The sequence below is a fragment of the Theropithecus gelada genome, chromosome 16, assembly GCF_003255815.1.
Source record: "Theropithecus gelada isolate Dixy chromosome 16, Tgel_1.0, whole genome shotgun sequence".
NCBI lineage: Eukaryota > Metazoa > Chordata > Mammalia > Primates > Cercopithecidae > Theropithecus > Theropithecus gelada.
In genome coordinates this window covers 57,886,366-57,904,207 of record NC_037684.1, presented here as the reverse complement: position 1 = coordinate 57,904,207, position 17,842 = coordinate 57,886,366, and the positions used below count along the sequence as shown (strand labels likewise).

At 61.0% G+C, this 17,842-nt stretch overlaps 1 protein-coding gene across 3 annotated transcripts in view; it reads left to right on the top strand.

Moving 5' to 3' along the window:
• Positions 1-81: 81 nt before the first annotated feature.
• The window catches only part of MYO1C (myosin IC), a 30,966-nt gene continuing 13,205 nt past the window's right edge, over positions 82-17,842 (top strand). Inside the window, exons 1-14 of one of the 3 annotated variants that reach the window (XM_025361621.1) lie at positions 82-397; positions 8,843-8,998; positions 9,418-9,533; positions 10,068-10,266; positions 10,550-10,630; positions 12,860-13,039; positions 13,119-13,217; positions 14,383-14,496; positions 14,587-14,658; positions 15,171-15,290; positions 15,411-15,493; positions 15,707-15,812; positions 15,926-16,006; positions 16,295-16,386. In XM_025361621.1, the coding sequence (XP_025217406.1) occupies positions 323-397; positions 8,843-8,998; positions 9,418-9,533; positions 10,068-10,266; positions 10,550-10,630; positions 12,860-13,039; positions 13,119-13,217; positions 14,383-14,496; positions 14,587-14,658; positions 15,171-15,290; positions 15,411-15,493; positions 15,707-15,812; positions 15,926-16,006; positions 16,295-16,386 (1,574 nt within the window). In that variant the 5' untranslated portion in view covers positions 82-322. Of the gene's footprint in view, positions 398-1,065; positions 1,197-7,181; positions 7,432-8,842; positions 8,999-9,417; positions 9,534-10,067; positions 10,267-10,549; positions 10,631-12,859; positions 13,040-13,118; positions 13,218-14,382; positions 14,497-14,586; positions 14,659-15,170; positions 15,291-15,410; positions 15,494-15,706; positions 15,813-15,925; positions 16,007-16,294; positions 16,387-17,842 lie in introns of those variants that run through there. The other 2 variants (XM_025361623.1, XM_025361622.1) reach the window with 2 other exon arrangements.

Sequence of the window (17,842 nt, the reverse complement as noted above, 5' to 3'; positions counted from 1 at the left end):
GCCCAGGGTCCCCCATGGGTGGCTGCATGGGCTCCTCTGGTTACCTGGGACAACAGGCATTTCCTCCATCCCCAGCCCCTCCTCTTCCTGCTCCAACCATCCGGGCCAAGAGGCCTCCCAATCAGACCTGGACGGCTCCAGCTGTGTCCTGAGGCGCTGGACCAGCCACATCCCCTGGGGCTGGAGTTGAAGCAGAACCAAGTGGCCATCCCGGCGTTAGACCATAGGTTCCTGGCTCCTGGAGCGGTCAGAGCCAGCCAGTGGGCAGCAGCTTTTGCTCACAGGCCCCAGTGCCCAGGGCGCTGGCTCTCCGCAGGGCGGAATGGCGCTGCAAGTGGAGCTGGTACCCACCGGGGAGATCATCCGCGTGGTTCATCCCCACAGGCCCTGCAAGCTTGTAAGCTGGGATGCTCTGGGCTGGGAGGAGGGTGGAGTATCTCCCCCAGGGCCGGGCAGCCCCTCTCAAGCAGAGCCCTAGGGCAAGAGGTGAGCAGAGGGGGACGGGTTCCAATCCTTGGATGGGGCCAGAACAGACTGAACAAGACGGGGTGAGTGGAAGAGTAAGGATGTAAGCGCCACCAGCAGCAGGACTTTTGGAAGTGGAGGTCTGGGCTTGACTCCTCCAGCTTCCTGAACCTCAGTGGGCAGAACTGTGAATACTGGGCACAAAAGGCAAGTGCCGGCTGCTGTGAGGTCGAAGGATGAGGGCATGGAAGCTCCTCTCCAGTCCGCCGGGCTGGGACCTCCCAAGACTCAGAACAGGAGGACGGTGTGGGAGGTGGGTGAAGGGACATGGGTGGGTGGAAACCGGGGAGCGCGGCCCTGACCCGGCCCGCAGGGAAGGGGCTGGAGATGCAAAGGGCCCGGAGGAGGGAGAAAGTCAGGCGCCCCCGCGCCCCCAGCACCGCGGCGGGGAGCCGGGTCTTCGGCCGGAGGGGCGCGCGCGTGTTCGCTGTGGCCGGACGCGGCTGCCCCGGGAACCGGCCGAGGCGGGGGCCGCCCGCATCCAGGCTTCGCGGACGCGGCCGGGCTGGGGTGGGGCGGGGCCGGAGGGTGCGCGCCCTGCCCGGGATGACGACAGGCTGCGGCCCGGCCCCCGGCGGGCCCTGGGCGGGGAGAGTGCGCCCGGGCCGCGGATCCTCGAGCCCGCCACGCCGCCCAGCCCGGCCCCCGCCCGCGCCGGAAGAGCCAAGCCGGTGGGTACCCGGGGCGCGGGGACGGCGGCCGCGGGGGGCGGGTGTGGGGAGCGGGCGGCCGGGCCGGGAGCCGCCGTGCGCGAAGCGGGGGTCACGGCCGGGGATCGCTGGGGCCGAAGAGCGGCCGGGGGGACCCGTGCGGGGGTCCCAGGACCCGGAGGCGCCGGCGCAGCCTGGTGGAGACTTAGATTTACCTGCGGGGAGCGGGAGGCGGGGAAGAGCGGCCTGGGCTGCGGGACCCAGGACCCCGCGCGCCCTTCGGGCCCCGCCCGCAGCCCTGCTCTGCCTCTGGGTTCCGGAGAAGCCGCCTGAACCCGCCCCTTCCCGTTCTCCGCCCCTGGGGCCCAGCGCGCCCCGAGTGTGGCCGGAGAATGAGGCTGGCCACGCGGCCCTCCGTCCTCACGCTCCGGCCTCCCGCGCACACTCCTGCCTCTGAGATTCATTCATTCATCCAGGAGGCCGGGAAGGGGTGACTGAGCCCCACCGTGTGCCTCGCTGGGTGTAGGGAGTGGGAGTCTCCTGGGAGGGACTGACAGCGAAACAGCTGACTCCTGCGGGGTGCGATAAGGAGACGCGGCGTGTTCGGGAGAATCAGGCAGGGGTTCTGGAGGAGGTGACACCTGAGCCTAGTCTCCGTGAGGTGGGCAAGGAGGGTGCCCCGGGCTGGGGAAGCCGCAGGTGCAGGCACTGAAGGTTGGACTGGCTGGCGACGGTGCGAAGGCTCCTCCTGGCTGCGTGTTGTGGGTGGGAGGGGAGGGGTGGGGACAGAGGGGACTGGAGCGGGCCACCTGGCACACCGGAATGCAGGAGCAGTGGGGTAAACTGAGGACAGCAGGGGTGTCTCGGGAGTTCATAGGCAGGGTCCCGGTAAGCAGCAGTGGGTGTGAATCATGGGCCTGGCACATGGAGGGTGCCCTAAACCTTCACTCTGTGAACATGAGGTGTTGCTTTGATTGGTATTGCGGAAGGGGAAATGGATTGGTAGGAGGAAGGCAAGGCGTCCAGTTAGGAGGCTGCTGTCTTGGCCCAGGTAAGGAGAAGTGATGGAGGTGAGGTTTTTGTTTGTTTTATGTTTTTGTTGTTGTTGTGTTTTGTTTTGTTTTGAGAGGGAGTCTCGCTGTCACCCAGGATGGAATGCAGTGGTGCGATCTCAGCTCACTGCAACCTCTGCCTCCTGGGTTCAAGCTGTTCTCCTGCCTCTGCCTCCCAAGTAGCTGGGATTACAGGCGCGTGCCACCACGCCCAGCTAATTTCCTTTTATTTTTAGTAGAGAAGGGGTTTCTTTTTTTTTTTTTGAGACGGAGTCTCGTGCTGTGTCACCCAAGCTGGAGTGCAGTGGCGCGATCTCGGCTCACTGCAAGCTCCGCCTCCCAGGTTCAGGCCATTCTCCTGCCTCAGCCTCCGAGTAGCTGGGACTACAGGCGCCCGCCACCACGCCCGGCTAGTTTTTTGTATTTTTAGTAGAGACGGGGTTTCACCATGTTAGCCAGGATGGTCTCGATCTCCTGACCTCGTGATCCGCCCGCCTCGGCCTCCCAAAGTGCTGGGATTACAGGCTTGAGCCACCGCGCCCGGCCTGAGAAGGGGTTTCAACGTGTTAACCAGGATGGTCTCAATCTCTTGACCTCGTGATTCGCCCACCTAAGCCTACCAAAGTGCTGGGATTACAGGCATGAGCCACCTCGCCCAGCCTGGAGGTGAGGTTTTAGCAGGTTGTGACTACTTGGTGTGAGGAGTGGAGGGAGGAGAGCAGGCCTGTTAATGCCAGGCTGTGATGACCAGCTTAAAGTGCCACCCTTCTCTCTACAAAGACATTGAACAGGGAGTACAGGTTAGGGGTCAAAGGCCCTGTTTGTTTGTTTATTTATTTATTGAGACAGAGTCTTGCTCTGTCACTCAGTCTGGAGTGCAGTGGGGCGATCTCAGCTCACTGCACCCTCTGCCTCCTAGGTTCAAGCGATTCTCTCCTGTTTCAGTGTCCTAAGTAGCTGGGATTACAAGCGTGCACCACCACACCCTGCTAATTTTTGTATTTTTAGTTGAGACAGGGTTTCACCATGTTGGCCAGGCTGGTCTGGAACTCCTGACCTGAAGTGATCTGCCTGCCTTGGCCTCCCAAAGTGTTGGGATTACAGGTGTGAGCCACTGCTCCTGGGCCGTTTACTTTTTTCCCCCATACAAATTTATGTTAACATGTTATGGGTTTATTGTTTTGTTTGTTTGTTTGTTTGACACTGAGTCTTCTGGGGCACCCAGGCTGGAGTGCAGTAGCACCATGACGGCTCACTGCAGCCTCAACCTCCTGGGCTCAAGCGATCCTCACCTTAGCCTTCCGAGTAACTGGGACCACAGGCACACAGCACTATGCCTGGCTAATTTAAAAAAAAAAAAAATTTCTAGAGGCAGGAGTCTCACCACTATGCGGCCCAGGCTGGTCTTGAACTCCTGGCCTCAAGAGATCCTCCTGCCTCGGCCTCTCAAAGTTCTGGGGTTACAGGCATGAGCCACTCACTGCACCTTGCCTCTGTTCATGTTTGCTGGACCCCCCAGGCAGAGGTGTCTGGCAGCCCAAGGCCCATGGTTGTGAAGCTAGAATGGACAGTCCTTGACTGAGGCCCTGTGAGCAATCAGGGTAGAGACCCTAAGTCACCACTTTCTCCTCCCCATTTCCCTTCATAACAGTTCCCTGAGGCCTGGAATGGTCCTTGGTGGGCAGCCAGGCTCAGATCTAAGATTTGTTTAATAAATAGAAGTTGAGTCCCTGCTCTGTGCCGCCCAGCACTGTGCCACCCAGCACTGTGCCACCATGAGACGGTCTTTCTGCTGCCTCAGGGGCTCGGTGGATATCGGTTTATAGCAGCAGTCCTGGGTGCCTCAGATGACACCTCCTCCCAGCCCCCAACACTCCTACCCCATGGCAAGATCTGTGTGCCCATAGGCTGGGGGAACATGAGGTTCCCGCTGTCCCCAGAAGTCAGGCTTGTAGGCACCTGGCCTATAGGATCCGAAGGGCACAAGATAGCCCAGGTCTGCTGGGCCACCCCATCCCCTGTGGTTCCAGTAAACGCCTCCCCAGGTGGGAGAAGGCCCAGAGGCAGCCTTGGGGAAGAAGGTCTCCTAGGTCACTCAGGGGCCATGGCCTGCAGGGAACCTCTAGGCCCAGAGCCCTGGCCCACTCCTAAGGCCCACATGTGACATAATAGAATCACACGACACCGACAGGGGCCTGTACCGTGTCACTCACTGAAGGTCTCAGCCCTGATAGCCCTGATAACGCACAAAGAGGCTCAGGGCAGCCCCGCGGTAAGGTGTTCGAGTGCCTGGGTTCCAGTCCCACTCCTCTTGAGACCTTGCACAAAGTCACCTGCCCAGCCTCGATTTCTTCTGCGCTGGACTGATCATACAGACCTTATGGCTTGGCTAGGGGCACTGAAGGGAGGGACCTAAAAAAGCGCGGAGAACGCAGGAGGCGCCTGGCGCTGCAGCCTCAGCCGCGGTGTCTTTCCCAGCCCGGTTCTCCGCTTCCCTCCCTGCCCGGGGCTCGCGCTTCCGTCCAGTGAGGCGGGGCAGGCCCGGGGTTGCCAGGGCTGGAGCCGCCCTGGGGCGCGCGAGCGGCGGCGATGCCCCCTCCTTCCGCCGCCGGGCGGTGGCTGCGGGGGCGCCAGCGGGCATCCCGGGAATGCGGCGGCGCGGCCGGGGATCTGGAAGAAGCGGGCCCGACCCCTCCGCGCGCGGATTCCCCTCATTCCAACCGCGTGACGTGGAGGGGCGGGGCGGACACTGCGGCCGCGAGGCTCCGCCCCTCCCTCTGGCCGCGCCTCCGCAGGCTCCGGCCACGCCCCCGGCCCGGGTCCCCGACGCCTCGCCGGGCAGGGAGGGAGCTGAGCTTCCGGCAGGGGCTCTCTGGACCCTTTGCCCCGTCTTCTAAGGCGCTCCCCACCCCTGGGCGGGCTGGAGGCTGGGTCCCCTCCTTGCTCCCTCTAGATTTTTCTTGTTTTGTTTTGTTTGGAGACGGAGTTTCGCTCTGTTGCCCAGGCTGGCATGCAGTGGTGTGATCTCGCTCACTGCAACCTCCGTCTCCCGAGTTCCAGCGATTCTCGTTCCTCAGCCTCCCGAGTAGCTGGGATTACAGACGCCCACCACCACGCTCAGCGAATTTTTGTATTTTTTAGTAGAAACGGGGTTTCGCCAATGTGGCCAGGCTGGTCTCGAACTCCTGAACTCTGATGATCCGCCTGCCTCGGCCTCCCAAAGCGCTGGGATTACAGGCGTGAGCCACCGCGCCTGGCCCTCCCTCTGGATTTTAAACCTGGGGGCACCGCAGCGGGCGCCTCCTCCCGCCCTCCCCCGCCTCTGCCCGAGACGCCCCCATTTCCCCTTCCCCGCTCCCATGCCCCCACCAGCTGGCACCCCCGCTTGGGGGTCCCCGGGGCCGCCGCTCCGGCCGGGCTGTTGTTGCAGTAACTAGCCTTCCCCGCGAGGATCCAGCCCGCACCTGCCGCAGCCTCGCCCTCTCCCCAGGGAGCGGCGTCCGCGAGCTGGGGGTGGGGCGCTGGGGCTTTGGGTCCCGGCTCTGCCCACCCCCCCAGGGCGAGCCTGTGTCTGCCGTTGCGTTGGTAGGGCAGGCAGGTGCCTGTAGACGCGCCTGAGGCTCTCCCCACCGGATCGGAAGCGTGGCCCAGGGCCTGACTCTCAGTAGGCCTCTGCCCGCAAGCAAGTGAGGAATGAGCGTCCGGCCGAGGGAAGGCGGTGGGTGTGGGAAGCGGGGTCTAGAGCGGACTGGGAGATGCCTTCGCGCTCTATCTCAGGCCACCCAACGGCCCTTCTAGGCCTGTGTTAACCTCATGTTGGGGATGAAGAACAGAAGCCGAAACGTTAAGTGACTAGCTCAGAGTCCCACCGCGAGGAAGCACCAGCTTTTGCTGGCTCTAGACGTCCCCGCCCCTGCCCGCGGTGGGATCTGAGCCAAGGTTTGCCCCAGGCGAGGGAGGGTGGTGCCCGCAGAGCCCAGCGAGGGCGGGGCTGCCAAGGCCGGTTCGGGGTTGGGGGGCGTCCGGGAGATCCGGAGAGACGAGAGAGGTCCCCTTCAAAGCAGGGAGCGCGGTGGCTCACGCCTGTAATCCCAGCACTTTGGGAGGCCGAGGCGGGTGGATCACCTGAGGTCAGGAGTTCGAGACCAGCCTGGCCAACATGGTGAAACCCCGTGTCTACTAAAAATACAAAAATTAGCCGAGTGTGGTGGCGGGTGCCTGTAATCCCAGCTACTCGGGAGGCTGAGGCAGGAGAATCGCTAAACCCGGGAGGCGTAGGTTGCAGTGAGCCGAGATCGCGCCACTGAACTCCAACGTGGGAGCTAGCGCGACTCTGTCTCAAAAAAAAAAAGAAAAAAAAGGAGAGGGAGGAGGCCCAGGCCCAGAGGCGAGTGGGGTGCCTCGGGTGGGGAGAGGCTGTGGGCCCCAAATGCCGTGGGCGGGGATACGCGAATTTCCCAGAGGCGGGAACTGAGCCCTCCAGAGGTGCTGGGGACTCCGCGCGCTCAGCCAGGGCACCCGGTGGCCGTCCCTGTCCCTGGGGCACGCGCTCCGTGCTGACGAGGACAACCAAGATCTTCCTGGGTTCGAGGCTCCGGCCAGGCCCCGGCGCGTGTGGGTGGACGGCGTCCCGCACGGAGAACGCTCCGCCCGCCAGGCGCGCCGGCCGTATTTGGACATTGGTTCTATTTTTAACTTTCCCGGGACTCGAGTTCGGGGGTGGGGGAGGGAAATCCCGCTTCCTCTGGGACCCGCAGGCCTCGGTGCCCGCCCAGAACCCGAGCCCGCCGCGGAGTGTCGTCCCAGGCCCGGAAGTGAGTTCCGGGTCGGTGTAGACGCGGGGGCCGCGCGGGTTCCGGGCTCCACCCTGGAACCAACGGCGTCCCTCCTGGAAAACCTGACTCAGGCGGGGCCCGCCCCGCCCGCCCCCGGCCCCGCCCCCGCCCGCGGACCCCCCCCGACACCCCCACCTCCACCAACCCCACCTGGCGGGGACCCCAGCCCGGCCGCGCAGGAGGCGAGGGAGGCCGGGGAAGCCCCGCGCTTCAGGGGCCCTGGTGGGGGCGGTGCGGGGGGCGGTGCGGGGGGCGGGCCCTCCCTCGCTGACGCCGCCGCCGCCGCCGCCGCCGCCGAGCCCGGGACCCAGAGCGCGGGCAGCAGAGCGGGCGCCAGGCCGGCGGGGCAGGATGCGCTACCGGGCGTCGGTGAGCCGGGGGGCGGCAGGGCAGGGCGGGGCGGAGGGTCCCGGGCGCCCCTCCCCGCCTCGCGGCGTCGCCTCGGCCTCGCCAGGAAGCGGGCGCGGCCCAGGAATTCCGTGTGGAAAAACGTCCCGGGAAGTTGCAGGGGGAGGAGGCCGAGGCGGGGAGGGCCGCGCGGGACGCTCGGACCCGGGGGGCCGGACGAGGAGCTGCCGGGGACGCCTGAGAACGCGGAGACCCCTGACCCGAGGGCGAGGGGGCGGGGACCGCGGCCGGATTTGGCAGCCGCTTGGGCGCGGGATTGGAGCGGGGCGGGGAGGACAAGCCTGGGAGGGGCAGGCCCCCGGCCCGGCCCGGCCCGGAGTGACGCCCCAGGCCAGGAATCTGGGCCTTTTGTGGTCAGAGGACACCCGGCGGCCCCTTTGGGATCCACCCCCAGTCACCACCACCTTGTTCTTCTCTGACCCTGGATACTCTGGGTGTCCGTTTTCTGGAGCCCTGAGACCCTGTTTGGAGGGGGATCCATCTCAGCCCTAGTTGTGGGGCGAGGGTCTTGCTGAGCCCTCCAGTGGGACCCAGAGGCAGCTGGGCTTTCCATGGTAAACCCCCCATCCCCTGAGGCTTCTCAGGACTCAGTGGAGGAGGCGCCTGGGGAGTTCGGCAGCTGGAGGAAAGGGAGTGGCCCCAGCCATGCGAGGGAGGCCCCCCTTCTGGAGTGGGTGGCTGAGCCCAGCTGGGGTGGGAGGCCCTCCGGGGGAACCCCTCTGGTGTAGTCTGGGAGTAACCTCTTCCTTGGTGCGAGACGCTCTACCTGTGGAGATGTGGGTGGGTCCCGATGGGAGAGACGGCCCCACTCTGCCTGCGGAATTGACCCTGAGCCATTTGTCCTCCAAAGCACCTGTCACACGTGGCTCAGAGCTAAGGGACCTGAGGTCACCTGGTCTAACTCCTCCTCCTTGAGGAGGAAGCAGCCCAGAGAGAGGAGGGGCTTGGTCCAAGCTCCACAGAGCAGTCTTTCTGCTATTTCAAGGAGTTCCTTCTTGTGACCCGCTCCTTTCTCCACCCAAAACCAGCACCTCCCAGATTCTGCCCTCTGGTCCTGCGTGCGTCCGCGCCCTGTGTACACACCGGGACCCAAGTGCTTCATGTGGTCTCTGTTCTGTGCCCGCAGCCTCGGTGATCCCTGTGCTGCGACACCCGGACCCAGGCCCTCCACACCCGGCTTTCTGCACCCTGCCCACCGCACCCAGACCCTCCACACCCAGGCCTTCCGCACCCATCAGGCTCATGTCCCATGTCCAGCCCTGAGTCCACAAGCCCCTGCGTTCCCTCTCAGTCCCACAGGCGCAGTGGAGGAGAAGTGGCCTTGCCTGGTCCCCCATGACTCTGACCCTCTTCTGTGGCGCATTCTCTGCAGGCCCTGGGCAGTGACGGGGTTCGGGTGACCATGGAGAGTGCGCTGACTGCCCGTGACCGGGTGGGGGTGCAGGATTTCGTGCTGCTGGAGAACTTCACGAGCGAGGCCGCCTTTATCGAGAACCTGCGGCGGCGGTTTCGGGAGAACCTCATCTATGTGAGGCCCTTGTGGGGAGATGGCAGGGGTGCTGGGGTCACAGACACAGGGCAGAGGGGAAGGAGACACCAGGGGTCACCAGGATAAACTGTTTTTTGTTGTTTGAGACGGAGTTTCACTCTTGTTGCCCAGGCTGGAGTGCAGTGGCGCGATCTTGGCTCACTGCAACTTCCTCCTCCCCGGTTCAAGCAATTCTGCCTCAGCCTCCAGAGTAGCTGGGACTACAGGCATGCGCCACCATGCCCGGCTAATTTTGTATTTTTAGTAGAGATGGGGTTTCTCCATATTGGTCAGGCTGGTCTCGAACTCCCAACCTCAGGTGACCCGCCTGCCTCGGCCTCCCAAAGTGCTGGGATTACAGGCGTGAGCCATTGCACCTGGCCCGGGATCAACTTTTGACCCTCTTCCCCCAACCCCAGACCTACATTGGCCCCGTCCTGGTCTCTGTCAACCCCTACCGAGACCTGCAGATCTACAGCCGGCAGCACATGGAGCGTTACCGTGGCGTCAGCTTCTATGAAGTGCCCCCTCATCTGTGAGTGACCCCAGCCCCTCTGGGAGCGACCCCTCTGTCTCCATCTGAAGTAACCCCACCCAACCCTTACTCTAAAATGATCCTGACCTCCTGCGCCACAGCTGTGAGGAATCCCACAGTTTCTCACCCCCCAGTGACCAGAGATGAGTGTCACAACTCAACTCCATCTGGGTGGGCTCAGTCCATACCCCAACTGGGAGTGGCCCGCCAATCTTAGTGACCTCTGAACCCCACCTGCGAAGACCCCCCCAACCCTACCTATGAGTGACTCCAGCCTCCACCTAAGTGACCTCCAGACTCCCACCTGTGAGATCATCTCAGTCCTCCCGCTGGCAGTGACGCCCATTCTCAGCTGTGACAGATCTCCCATGGTCCACACCTGCGAGGGACCCCCAGTCCCCATCCTTAATACATCCTCAAGGGTATATTAGACTTCCACTCACGAGAGGACGCCACCCAGATGTGGGAGCGGGACTCCCTGTGGGGCTCCACTTGGCCCCCCTCCCCGAACTCCCTGACCAGCCTCTGCCCCAGGTTTGCCGTGGCCGACACTGTATACCGAGCACTGCGTACAGAGCGTCGGGACCAGGCAGTGATGATCTCTGGGGAGAGTGGGGCAGGCAAGACCGAGGCCACCAAGAGGCTGCTACAGTTCTATGCAGAGACCTGCCCAGCCCCCGAGCGCGGAGGTGCTGTGCGGGACCGGCTGCTGCAGAGCAACCCAGTGCTGGAGGTCAGGGGCCCAGAGAGGAGGCCAGTGCGGAAGGGGAGGGGCCCAGAGAGGAGGCCAGTGCGGGAGGGGAGGGGCCGGGAGAGGAGGCCAGTGTTGGAGGGGAGGGGCCGGGAGAGAAGGCCAGTGCGGGAGGGGAGGGGCCGGGAGAGGAGGCCATTGTTGGAGGTGAGGAACAGGGAGAGAAGCCCAGTGTGGGAGGGGCGGGGCAGCAGTAGCTACAGGGTGGGGTGGGGAGGGCAGGAGGAGAGTGCCAGGTGTCCCTCAGACCCCCGTCCACTCCTAGGCCTTTGGAAATGCCAAGACCCTCCGAAACGATAACTCCAGCAGGTTCGGGAAGTACATGGATGTGCAGTTTGACTTCAAGGTACCATGGATGTGTGTGTTGAGAGGATTCCCATTCAGTAGGTTAAGCACCTACTAGGTACCAGGGACTATTCCAGGTGCTGGAATTCCAGCAGTAAAACAAAGCAAACAAAACTCCTGCCTTGCAGGGTGATAAACAATAAACAGGGAAATTGAGGCTGTGGCAGAAAATACAATGCAGTAAGGAGTGGGGGGCAGGTGTGGTCGTATTAGGGTAGGCCCCACTGAGACAGTGGCATTTTAAAGTGACAGCTGGGTGGGGTGGCACATGTCCGTTGTCCCAGCTACTCTGGAGGCTGAAGCAGGAGGATCGCTTGAGGCCAGGAGTCCAGGGTTACCCTACGCTGTGATCACACCACTGTACTCCAGTGTGGGCGACGGAGTGAGACCCTGTCTCTAGAAAAAATAAAAAATAATGGCTTGATGGAGACGAAGAAGCAGGCTGTGCAGGTGCCTGTCCAAGCAGCGGGAAGGGCCAGGACAAAAGCCCTGAGATACGAGGGTCCTGGAAGTGTTCCAGAACAGCACGGAGGCCACAGTGGCCAGAGAAGAGAGCAGGGGCGTGAGAACAGAGAGAGGCCACATGGTGCAGGCCCTTTTGGGTCATTGCAAGAACCTTTGTTTTGTTTTGTTTTGTTTTTTTTGAGATGGAATCTCACTCTGTCGCCCAGGCTGGAGTGCAGTGGCCGGATCTCAGCTCACTGCAAGCTCCGCCTCCCAGATTCACGCCATTCTCCTGCCTCAGCCTCCCGAGTAGCTGGGACTACAGGCGCCCGCCACCACGCCTGGCTAATTTTTTGTATTTTTAGCAGACACAGGGTTTCACCATGTTAGCCAGGATGGTCTGGATCTCCTGACCTCGTGATCCACCCGTCTCGGCCTCCCAAAGTGCTGGGATTACAGGTGTGAGCCACCGCGCCTGGCCTTTTTTTTATTTTTTTATTTTTTTTTATTTTTTATTTTTTTTTTTTGAGACGGAGTCTCGCTCTGTCACCCAGGCTGGAGTGCAGTGGCCGGATCTCAGCTCACTGCAAGCTCCGCCTCCCGGGTTCACGCCATTCTCCTGCCTCAGCCTCCCGAGTAGCTGGGACTACAGGCGCCCGCCACTGCGCCCGGCTAGTTTTTTGTATTTTTTAGTAGAGACGGGGTTTCACCATGTTAGCCAGGATGGTCTCGATCTCCTGACCTCGTGATCCGCCCGTCTCGGCCTCCCAAAGTGCTGGGATTACAGGCTTGAGCCACCGCGCCCGGCCGGCCTGGCCTTTTTTTTAAAACTCTGAGTAGAAGGGGAGTCATTGGGCTGGGTGAGGTGGCTCACGCCTGTAATCTTAGCACGTTGGGAGGCTGGGGCAGGTGGATCACGTGAGGTTGGGAGTTCAAGACCAGCCTGGCCAACATGGTGAAACCCCGTCTCTACTGAAAATACAAAAATTAGCCAGGCGTGGTGGCAGGCACCTGTTGTCCCAGCTACTCAGGAGGCTGAGGCAGGAGAAACACTTGAACCTGGGAGTCGGAGGTTGTAGTGAGCTGAGATCTCACCACTGCACTCCAGCCTAGCCCTGGGAGGTTGAGGCTATAGTGAAAAACTCCAGCCTGGGTGAAAGAGCAAGACCCTGTCTCCAAAAATAAAAAAAAGACTTTGGCTGCTTCACTGGGAGATTGGGAGTAGATGAATAGATGGTGGGGGAACCAGGCTAAGCAGGGAAACCGGTTAGCAGGCTGATGTCATCGTGTAGGTGACAGGTGACGGTGGCTCAGACCAGTGTGGTGCAGTGATTGGATTCTGGATGTTTTAAAAGTTAAGGCAGCAGGATCGGCTGCCTGATTGGATGTAGGGTATGGAAGAAAAACAGGCTTGCAGGAGGACTGCCAGGGCCTTGGCTTGAACGAGAAGGATGTACTCACCACTGACCACGATGGGCGGACACTAGCAGGAAGGAGCTCGTTTGAAGAGGGGGAAGGTCCGGTGTTCCGTTTCAGGCCTGCTGAATGTGCGATGCTTGTCAGGCATCCAGGTGGAGCCGCCGGGTGGATGGAGTTGAATCTCCCCATTTCCTAGATGAAGTAACTGAGTCCAGCGTGGGTGGCGTGCCTGAGCCCACACAGCTAGTGGCAGGACTGGAATTGGCGCCCAGGTCTGGCTGCCCAAGACCAGGAGTCAGGGGAGAAGACGGGCAGATGGCTCTGTTCCCACTGCCCCGACCAGGCCTATGCCCTGCCCTGCCCACAGGGTGCCCCCGTGGGTGGCCATATCCTCAGTTACCTCCTGGAAAAGTCACGAGTGGTGCACCAGAATCACGGGGAGCGGAACTTCCACGTCTTCTACCAGCTGCTGGAGGGGGGTGAGGAGGAGACACTTCGCAGGCTGGGCTTGGAACGGAACCCCCACAGCTACCTGTACCTGGTGAAGGTGAGTGGCTGGCAGGCAGGGCAGGTGCCACCCAGGGATCCGTGGCCAGGGCTCTAACCCAGCCGTGCCCTTCCTCTAGGGCCAGTGTGCCAAAGTCTCCTCCATCAACGACAAGAGTGACTGGAAGGTGGTCAGGAAGGCTCTGACGGTCATCGATTTCACTGAGGATGAAGTGGAGGTGAGGCCTTTTCCGGGACCCTCCCTTCCCTCCTCTCACACCCCCAAAACTTCCTTCTTTTGTTGTTGGTTTTGTTTTGTTTGTTTTGTTTTGTTTTTGAGATAGAGTTTTATTCTTTTTTTTTTTTTTTTTTTTTTTGAGACGGAGTCTCGCTGTGTTGCCCAGGCTGGAGTGCAGTGGCGCGATCTCGGCTCACTGCAAGCTCCGCCCCCCGGGTTCACGCCATTCTCCCGCCTCAGCCTCCCAAGTAGCTGGGACTACAGGCGCCCGCTACCGCGCCCGGCTAGTTTTTTGTATTTTTAGTAGAGACGGGGTTTCACCATGTTAGCCAGGATAGTCTCGATCTCCTGACCTTGTGATCCACCCGCCTCGGCCTCCCAAAGTGCTGGGATTACAGGCTTGAGCCACCGCGCCCGGCCGAGATAGAGTTTTATTCTTGTTACCCAGACTGGAGTACAGTGGTGCAATTTCGGCTCACTGCAACCTCCGCTTCCCGGGTTCAATCGATTCTCCTGACTCAGCCTCCCAAGTAGCTGGGATTACAGGTGGCCACCACGCCTGGCTAATTTTTTGTATTTTTAGTAGAGACGGGGTTTCTCCATGTTGGTCAGGCTGGTCTCGAACTCCCAACCTCAGGTGATCCACCTGCCTCAGTCTCTGAAAATGCTGGGATCACAGGCATGAACCAACACGCCCGGCTCCTTTTTTTTTTTTTTTTTTTTGAGATGGAGTCTCGCTCTTTTGCCTAGGCTGGAGTGCAATGGCGCGATCTGACCTCACTGCAACATCTGCCTCCCAGGTTCAAGTGATTCTCGTGCCTCAACCTCCTGAGTAGCTGGGATTACAGATACCTGCCACCACACCTAGCTAATTTTTGTATCTTTAGCAAAGATGGGGCTTCGCCATGTTGGCCAGGCTGGTCTTGAACTTCCTGACCTCAGATGATCTGCCTGCCTCGGCCTCCCAAAGCGCTGGGATTACAGGCGTGAGCCACTGTGCCTGGCCCACCCCCAGAATCACCTTCCACCTTTAACACCCATTCCCACTTCCAGCCCCTTCTCCTCTCAGACACTTCACCACCCACCCCTGCATGGCCATCCGCTACTTGCCCTCTTGGGGCTCTCTGGCCCCTCTCACCCACTCCTGCCCCCGGCCTGCTCCCCAGGACCTGCTGAGCATCGTGGCCAGCGTCCTGCATTTGGGTAACATCCACTTTGCTGCCGACGAGGAGAGCAACGCCCAGGTCACCACCGAGAACCAACTGAAGTATCTGACCAGGGTGAGCGGGGGCGGGCAGAGGGTAAGGGAAGGACAGCGGGGGTGGGGGCTGGGGGTGCGCCCTCACCACATCCTTGCCTGCCCTTGGCAGCTCCTCAGCGTGGAAGGCTCAACGCTGCGAGAAGCCCTGACACACAGGAAGATCATCGCCAAGGGGGAGGAGGTGAGGCCGGGCCCTTGCCCTCAGGTGTGGAGGGGCATGTGTTCCAAAGCAGCCCCTACTCCCATCACTCCCCTTTGCCTGGTCCCCTCAGCAGTGCTGGAGGGATGGAAGGAAGGCTGCTCAGGGAAGCAGAGAGCCAGGCACAGTGGCTCATGCTTGTAACCCCAGCACTTGGGGAGGCTGAGGTGGGCGGGTCACCTGAGGTCAGGAGTTCGAGACCATCCTGGCCAACATGGTGAAACCCCATCTCTACTAAAATGCAAAAATTAGCCGGGTGTGGTGGTGGGCACCTGTCATCCCAGCTACTCAGACCTGTCCCTCTACCACCTTCCCACTGGGGCGGCCACCTGTCCTCCCTGAGGTCCCACTACCAGCACCCCTCCCCACACCGCAGGCTCGCTGGAGCTGGGCGTGCAGAGTGGTGACGGCTTCCTGGTCTGCCTGAGCCTGGGGGCAGGTGGGATGCAAGAGCTGTGTGGCATTCATCTCCTTGCCTCACGCTGCGCCCACAGCTCCTGAGCCCGCTGAACCTGGAGCAGGCCGCCTATGCGCGAGACGCTCTCGCCAAGGCTGTGTACAGCCGCACTTTTACCTGGCTCGTGGGGAAGATCAACAGGTCGCTGGCCTCCAAGGTGAGGGCTCACTCCACGCTGCTCCCAAGGCAGGAGGGAGAGCCATCAGTGGGGCGGGGGGCTGCGGGGTGGGGCTGGCACACGCAGGGGCCCACGCCTTCGGTTGAATGACTGCCCTAGGATGCGGAGAGCCCCAGCTGGCGGAGCACCACGGTTCTCGGGCTCCTGGATATTTATGGCTTCGAAGTGTTTCAGCATAACAGGTCAGTGCCACGTTTCCCCCGTCTCCTCCCAGGTTCCTGTCCTGCTTCCTCTCTTCTGTCCCCCAGCCTCTCATTCCTGCCCCGTGACTCCCCAGCCAGCCAGGGACTGGCTCTGTGTCTCACCTGCTATGCTCAGGGGCCTTGTCCAGCCTTTCCCCTCTGCTGGTCCTGTGTCCCCACTGAGCCGCTGTGGACGCTTCTCCTTCCTTACAGCTTCGAGCAGTTCTGCATCAATTACTGCAACGAGAAGCTGCAGCAGCTCTTCATCGAGCTCACGCTCAAGTCGGAGCAGGAGGAGTACGAGGCAGAGGGCATCGCGGTGTGTGCAAGCCTGAGGGCACTCTCTGGGCCATGGGGAGCCTGGGCATCGGGGCCCCTGGGAGAGGGTGCCAGGACCCCACGGTGATGCCTTCCTTCCCTTCTGCCCCTCAGTGGGAGCCCGTCCAGTATTTCAACAACAAGATCATCTGTGATCTGGTGGAGGAGAAGTTTAAGGGCATCATCTCGATTTTGGTGAGTCCTCTGTGCCTCCAAGGCCTCGTGCTGGAGGCTGGGTGGGAGGATGTCCCCGTTCTCCGTTCTCTCCAGGCTGGTCCACAGAGGGCCAGAGTCTGGGGCTGAGTAGAGACAGGGCAGGGCTGTGAATGGCGGATGGAGGGAGGCGCCGCCCCGGTCGGAAGCTCTATGGAGGCTCCCAGTGATCTGCCCCTCCCCTGTGTGCCTCCCAGCATGGTGACCCCAATCCTCTGTGCTCTCTGGCCCCTCCCCCATATGTCCCTCCCCCTGTGCCACACCCCCCAGGATGAGGAGTGTCTGCGCCCCGGGGAGGCCACGGACCTGACCTTCCTAGAGAAACTGGAGGACACGGTCAAGCACCATCCACACTTCCTGACGTGAGTGGGGCCGCGGGGCTGCTGGGGGCGACTCACTTGTGGCAGAGCCTGCAGAGTGCGGGAGTCCCTCCCTGATCCCAAAACACCAGCCACAAGGAGGTGACCAAGTGCTGAGTTAAGCACCCCTCATGTGTGTGCAGAAACTAAGAAGCTTAGCCAGGCACGCTGACACATGCCTGGAGTCCCATCTGTGCAGAAGGCTGGGGCGAGAGCATCACTAGCCCTGCAGTTTTGAGGCTACAGTGAGCTAGGATCAACCCACTGCACTCCAGCCTGGGCTACAGAGCAAGAGCCTATCTCAAAAAGTAAAAAAAACAGCTGGGCGTGGTAACTCACACCTATAATCCCAGCACTTTGGGGAGGCCAAGGTGGGTGGATCATTTGAGGTCAAGAGTTCAAGATCAGCCTGGCCAACATGGTGAAACCCCGTCTCTACTAAAAATACAAAAGTTAGCTAGGCGTGGTGGCAGGCACCTGTAATCCCAGCTACTTGGGAGGCTGAGGCAGGAGAATTGCTGGAACCCGGGAGGTGGAGGGTGCAGTGAGTTGAGATCTCACCATTGCACTCTAGCCTGGGTGACAAGAGCGAGACTTCGACCCAAAAAAAAAAAAGAAAGATGCTAGTAGCCTGGCTTCCTCCCTGTTCTTTTTTGAGAATGAAACTTGCTAGGCCAGGCTCAGTGGCTCATGCCTGTAATTCCAGCACTTTAGGAGGCCGAGGCAAGCAAATCATGAGGTCAGGAGATCGAGACCATCCTGGCTAACATGGTGAAACCCCCATCTCTACTAAAAAAAATACAAAAAACTAGCCGGGCGAGGTGGCGGGCACTTGTAGTCCCAGCTACTGCAGGAGAATGGCCTGAGGCCAGGAGGCGGAGTTTGCAGTGAGCCGAGATCGCGCCACTGCACTCCAGCCTGGGCCAAAGTGCGTGACTCTGTCTCAAAAAATAAATAAATAAAAGAACCTTGCTGAGATTTTTCCTTATTTGGAAACTGCTTTTTATTGAAGGAATCCCCTGAGGTGAGGCGAGGTGGGAACAGGAGTAAGTGCCTCTGTCCAGCGCGGTCTCACGCGTGCTGTGCATGTCGTAGCTTCTCCTGCAGCCGCTCCTGGAGGGGTTCTTGGTGTTTTCTCACTGAGACTCCAAGAGGCAGAGGCACTTCCCCGAAGTTACCTCTCATCTAGGTTGCCAAGCTGGGGTCAGTCCCAGGGCTGCTGAATGCCAAATCCATGAGTATTTTTTGCATAATAAGATACTGAGGCCGGGCGCGGTGGCTCATGCCTGTAATCCCAGCACTTTGGGAGGCCGAGACGGGCGGATCACAAAGTCAGGAGATCGAGACCATCCTGGCTAACATGGTGAAACCCCGTCTCTACTGAAAAAAAAACAAAAAACTAGCCGGGCGAGGTGGCGGCGCCTGTAGTCCCAGCTACTCGGGAGGCTGAGGCAGGAGA